We start from the raw sequence: 6,900 nt of genomic DNA, 5'->3' as shown, positions 1-6,900 counted from the left end.
TGCTTGCAGTTTGAAATTCACTGGTATGTGTCAGTTATATTGTATGCTTTATGTATTGTATGTTTGGATCCCCTCATGTCTGTTATAGATCTGGTCAAAGTATGGAAAGAAATCGTTAACGTTGTAGGTTTAAATTTGTAACACCGGGGAATCGAGCATACATCTTTAGATACATTTTACGATGTAAGTAAAAGCACATAATTAAGACAGCCAACCATAACAAAATTTTATAATAGTCATTTAAAACACAAAAACAGGTGCACGTGTGACTGTCACAATTGCTACTACACATGTTTGAAATACATATCAGCCCTTTCATACACATGATACAGTGATAAGTTATGTCCCTGTGTCCAGTTTAGCCCCTCCCACTGATGGTCTGGCTTTGTTGGTTTGGCTAGATATGTATCTCTGTAAAGTAGAATGCTTTCATTGTCAATTTCATTCGTATTTAAAAACAAACACATTTAAAATGTCATGTACCAAAATGCAAGATGAATATTGAATGATACTCTTTCCCGTAACATGTATGGTACCTTTCATTTTTCATTGCTTTGACAATTGTTATCAGCTCACCAGTACTTTTTCCTTTTTCAAACTTACATAACCCAAACCAACTGAAACCACCAGTAGGCATGACATAACCTATTGTTCTGACTAGTGTGAAATCAGCCTGAATAACCCATCTCTGTTTCACATTTCACAGGTACTCATGGCTCAACTTATACAGATGCGGATTGCGAGAACGATGAGGAACAGGATCATGAATATGTTGAAGTTGATGTTCCATTTGAGCAACTGGAGAGAGGAGACTTTTGCATAATTTATTGTCATCCAGAGTCGACTTCTCAGGTCTCAACTGTACCAAGAGATCATTTGTGCAGTAGTCAGAGATGAAGTCCATATGGTTTCAGAATGGTATGTATAAATACACATTTGCAAAAAAAAATTAAATCAGCATTAGGGCAATGTTGCAAAATAAAATGAGGTAGAATTCATATTTTAGAGTATAATCAGTCCTTATTGAAAAAGAAATCAAGTTGCAATAACCAGTCTTTGCCTTCAACAATATATTTTTAAGAAAATGGTAAATTTTGATAATTTGTATTATAATTAAAATTGTTATAATTTCATTGGTGTCGGATTGAATTAAAACTTTGCAGGGTTATTGATATCATCACATTAATGAATATCTAATCATAGCCCGTTTTTGGGAAATTTATCGACAAAGCATGCGCAGGAAAGAGGCGACAAACAATTACGAATTAATCTTGTTCTATATTTGTTAATGTCAACCGCAATTAATCTTTTTTTTCCTTTTTTTTTTGAAGGGGAGAAGAATTCCGTCCTGCATTCCAGAAGCTTGGGGAGTTAATGTGCATTCTAGAGAAAGCTTTGCATTTAATTCTCACAGCAACTGCTACACCGAAATCAATTGCAAGTCTATCTAAACAGCTGAATTTGAAAAATCCACTTGTTATCAGTGAGAATGTGGACCGTCCAAAGATATTTATAGACATTAGAACCAGATTGCCAAACTTTCATAAATTTGACAAATTTGATGACTTGATACAACCAGTGGCAACAGAATTGCTGGAAAAAGGAGTTCATTTTCCAGTAACCATAATGTATGTGGAAAGTTTGGAAGCATTGTCCTATTTTTATCAGTTTCTTTCGTATAAACTTAAGGGTGCCAGCTATGATGGTGAGGAAATTCCACAGAATAGAATATATGCCCAATACCACAAAGATTATGCAGAGTCCATGAAGAAAATCACTATTCAAGAACTGACTAAAGAAACCCCTAAAGTCAGATTAGTTTTGGCAACTGTTGCACTGGGAATGGGGCTTAATGCTCCAAGTGTTTCACGTATCATTCATTGCAGGCCCCCAACAACACTGGAGAAATACCTACAAGAAATCGGTCGTGCTGGACGTGTTGGACAACCGTCAGTGGCAATTCTTTACTACAACAAAAATTATATTGCAAAAAACAGAATCGGTATGACGGAAGAAATGAGAAAGTTTTGTGAAAGTGAAACATGTTATAGAATTATTCTTGTGAATTACTTTGGATTTGAAAGTGTTGTTTTTTCAGGACCAAAGGAACATTGTTGCTCCATTTGTGGCAGAAAAGACTATGGCGATATTTAAAATATTCAAGTAATTTATTTTTATTTGTAATTAAATGCATTTATTTAAAAAAAAATGTTTTTATAATTTTTAATCAATGTTGTAAGATACAGCTTCACTTTATTTCTTCCAATGAACTTTCTATTTTTAGTTTCATGGAAAAGGGAATTCCCCTTAAAAGTAGTTCCGGCTAGTATGGTGATACAACATCTTGTATCACACATGTGTGATACAAACCGACAGAAAACATCCACCGAAATTTGTTGTATCACTATTGTAAGATTACATAGGTATGTGATAAAAAAGAATATGTGGACAGGAGACTCTGGTCTACTACCTGATACAGACGACTCAATTGCACCAATGCAACATCGTTACACGAAAGTTATTATAACTTAATAAGGAAAAATCAGACTATAGTTAAAATCTTTGTCACTTATTTATTGCTAATGAGTCCACATATGACAGTTTATTTGATTACTGTGTATATAGTATCATTGGTGGCATTTGATAATGATTTCCTAGATCAACAGTATTCAGGCAGTTACATAATGCAAACAGTTGATATTTTGAACAATTAATTACTTTGAATTAATTGAATGATAATGAAACCCCTGTGAATATTTAGGATTCTTCATTGTCAAGCTATATGGAGCTATATATATGTGTGTGTATATATATACAGTTGCCGTGTTGAATTTATATTTTTAAACTATATATAGTTATATATAGCAGACATTTAACAAGGATCTACTTAAAATACATTTACATCTATATGAATTAAAATATTGCAATTAAAACAATTTATTATCAGAAAAGTTAAGTACATGCATTGAAATAGATACATTGAACAAGCTAAAGCGATGACTCTCTGATTCTCACTTGCTGGTACCTGTATATACATCTTACTTACTTACAGATTGCACAAGATATATCAAGGAACTTTAAACTAGCAGGGATTCGACTGCGTCTGATACAAAAAGTAATTTCTGTTGAAATTGGGGCATACGATGAAGTCAATTGTATTTATATTAATTGAACAAGTAATGAGGTGAGTATTTATATATATTGATCAACATTTTCAAAGACAGAAACTATATACAGCTCCAAATATACTTTTTGAATAAAAACAACAAGATGCACATGGGCCTTAATGGTCACCTGATGTGTTAAATGTCTTTGATTTTAGCATATTTAACCCCTATGACCTACAAATGAAGGTCAAGGTCGTTCATTTAAACACATTTTGTAACACTACATCCTAGCATGCATTAGGGCCATCTGGACAACTTTGTTATTGAGAAGTTGTTCACACTTTCACAATGTGCCACACCACATTCATTACATCAAGAATTGAAACCGGAAGTCAGCAGTACTACTATAATATTAGTGTTACCAAAAATGAAACCTAGTGTGGCAGATCATATCATCCATCTTGCTATATATCAAGCTAGTCAATAGATATATATACTGTAATTCACACACACACACACACACACACACACACACACACACATATATATATATGTCCAGTATGTAAACAAGATATATGGTAGAATACATAAAAGTGTTTCTTAGGGTCACACATAAGTAATGTGGATTCAACCAAATGTATATTATACATGTCATGTATTAATATTTATATCTTACAGGGTATTTGGTTTCCACCTACATCAATCAGGTGTTACAAGAGTATATTTTTATACCGGTAATATATTCTCTTCACAGGCCTATGCTATACATTGATACAAAATACAGTTTGGTCATCTGTATGTGAAATGATCATTAATATGACACTATATGTACTATATGAATTTCAGCATATGCCGAGATTTATACAGAAACTTAATTACCTGGTTGGCGGGTAGATCCTCACCTACACCGAGTTCTTAGTAAATCACCAATATATATGCACACAGAAGCACAAATACATAAGACTAGTCATCTATATATACACATGTAAATGTGTTTTGATATATCAAGAATGTAACCTGTATGGGTGACGAGTGTGTCGCACGTACAACTGGTTTTTAACTTTTTTTTTATAGTATTCTCGCATACTTTTGTACCCACCTATAGGTTATATGTGGATATGTGCATTATTTGCAGATTACTATCTGGGTGTTGGGTATTTCCCACCTACACCATAGATATCCACTATAAACTGGCATATAAAAACATGTAAAAGTAAATTTAAAATATATACATGTAATAGGTACTAATACAATTGATTACAATCATGTAGACATCTCATAATTGTTGTGGAGGTAAGTAATTAATGAAACAATAGTTGCACTAGTACTGTTACACTGATCATGATGTATATTGGAAGGTATGCGGTTATAGGCTAGTGAGTAAGCAATATGGTTGTAAGGGTGGCGGGTAGACCCACCTACACCTACCATAATTTACTTATAAGTCACAGTCTTCCCTTGAACTCACACCTTCCATTCAAGAACTGACTAAAGAAACCCCTAAACATTCTCTTCACATATACAGATGTACAACTTATCAAACTTCATTGTCAGAGTTGTCATCAGCAGGAATAGAAATTCCTTTTCTCAGTCTTTCAACTTTCTTTTAGATAGTTTTCTTTTGTAGCCTTGGACTTTATCAAACAGTGAGCCCTCCGGTTTTCTTGTAGTCAAAGCATGCACGTCGTATTGGGCAAAACACTTTTCACGGGTGTTGTATCCATGGACGCAGCCATGTTTACCCCTCCCCCTCCCGCCCCGCATCCGGGAACTTGAAAGTAGTTCCAATATGGCGACGACCGTGATACATCCGAGGTTAGATGACCGTAGAGAATCGGCCGAGGCGTTCCGAGTGAGAATGGGGATAGTACGTTGTTTTTCGTGGCTATACTGGCGATTAGAATATGTAATTTGGTTTAAAATCTCGACCTATCGTACTCGAGTTCAAACCAAATTTCATGTTCTAATCGCCAGTATAGTCACTCAAAACAACGTTCTATCCCCTAAATATTCCTTTAGTGGAATATAACCTTTTGGTCTTTTGATTGGTCAAGAATTCGTACGTTGACTAGAGTTGCAATTGTTATTGACGTCATCCATAATCAAATGACGTCGCATCACCTATACCACCTTATTTGCATACGCCAAATAAGACTATGCCACGTTTCCCTTTGATTAAATCTGTTATTATTGTGGTAGAAAAAGGTCACATGGCTCGTGTCTTCTGTTATTTTAAAAAATAACTTACGAGTATGAAATAAATTCCATATACAACAACCACTCGTTGTGCAACCTCAATTTATACAATGATCCCATATACCATCACGCTTTATAAATGCTCCCATATGCATCCACCCCTTATACAATGCTCCCATATACCTCCACCCCTTATACAATGATTCCATATACCTCCATCCCTTATACAATGATCCCATATACCTCAACCCCTTATACAATGATCCCATATATCTCCACCCCTTATACAATGATCCCATATACCTCCGCCCTTATACAATGCTCCCATATACCTCAACCCCTTATACAATGATCCCATATACCTCAACCCTTATACAATGATCCCATATACCTCAACCCCTTATACAATGATCCCATATACATCCACCCCTTATACAATGATCCCATATACCTCCACCCCTTATACAATGATCCCATATACCTCCATCCCTTATACAATGATCCCATATACATCCACCCCTTATACAATGATCTCATATACCTCAACCCCTTATACAATCATCCCATATACCTCCACCCCTTATACAATGATCCCATATACATCCACCCCTTATACAATGATCCCATTTACCTCCACCCCTTATACAATGATCCCATATACCTCCACCCCTTATACAATGCTCACATATACCTCCACTACTTATACAATGATCCCATATACCTCAACCCCTTATACAATGATCCCATATACATCCACCCCTTATACAATGATCCCATATACCTCAACCCCTTATACAATGATCCCATATACCTCAACCCCTTATACAATGATCCCATATACCTCCACCCCTTATACAATGATCCCATATACCTCCACCCCTTATACAATGATCCCATATACCTCCACCCCTTATACAATGATCCCATATACCTCAACCCCTTATACAATGATCCCATATACCTCAACCCCTTATACAATGATCCCATATACCTCAACCCCTTATACAATGATCCCATATACCTCAACCTCTATACAATGATCCCATATACCTCAACCCCTTATACAATGATCCCATACACCTCAACCCCTTATACAATGATCCCATATACCTCAACCCCTTATACAATGATCCCATATACCTCAACCCCTTATACAATGATCCCATATACCTCAACCTCTATACAATGATCCCATATACCTCAACCCCTTATACAATGATCCCATATACCTCAACCCCTTATACAATTACCTTTTTATAATCAGGGGATAGTACATTGTTTTGAGTGGCTATACTGGCGATTAGAACATGAAATTTGGTTTGAACTCGAGACCTCATGTTCTAATCGCCAGTATGGCCACGAAAAACAACGTACTATCCCCATTCTAACACGTTTACTATCGCATATATTTAAAAACATTGTTTTACTATCGCTACAAGTACGCTGTTAAGTACTCTGTGACCTCCACTAGTGACGTGCCATACTGTGGCGGATTAACTAATCAGAAAGAAGCTTTCAAAGTCGGTCAATTTGCCACGCCCTTACTGGCGAGACTTCGATCTGTATGTTGACGAAGCGGTGTATTTGTATTGTTGTG

General features: G+C 35.7%; 1 protein-coding gene across 1 annotated transcript; it reads left to right on the top strand.

Moving 5' to 3' along the window:
• The first annotated feature begins 788 nt into the window (after window positions 1-788).
• LOC117329997 (ATP-dependent DNA helicase RecQ-like) lies at window positions 789-2,154 on the top strand. The gene is made up of 2 exons (XM_033888257.1): window positions 789-918; window positions 1,332-2,154. Exons 1-2 carry the CDS (start codon window positions 905-907, stop codon window positions 2,152-2,154), a joined length of 837 nt encoding a protein of 278 aa, XP_033744148.1. The 5' UTR covers window positions 789-904.
• The last annotated feature ends 4,746 nt before the right edge of the window (window positions 2,155-6,900 follow it).

The sequence above is a fragment of the Pecten maximus genome, chromosome 1 (assembly GCF_902652985.1).
Source record: "Pecten maximus chromosome 1, xPecMax1.1, whole genome shotgun sequence".
NCBI classification, from domain to species: Eukaryota; Metazoa; Mollusca; class Bivalvia; order Pectinida; family Pectinidae; genus Pecten; species Pecten maximus.
Note: the sequence above shows the minus strand (reverse complement) of the source record. Positions and strands in the feature narration are given on the sequence as shown.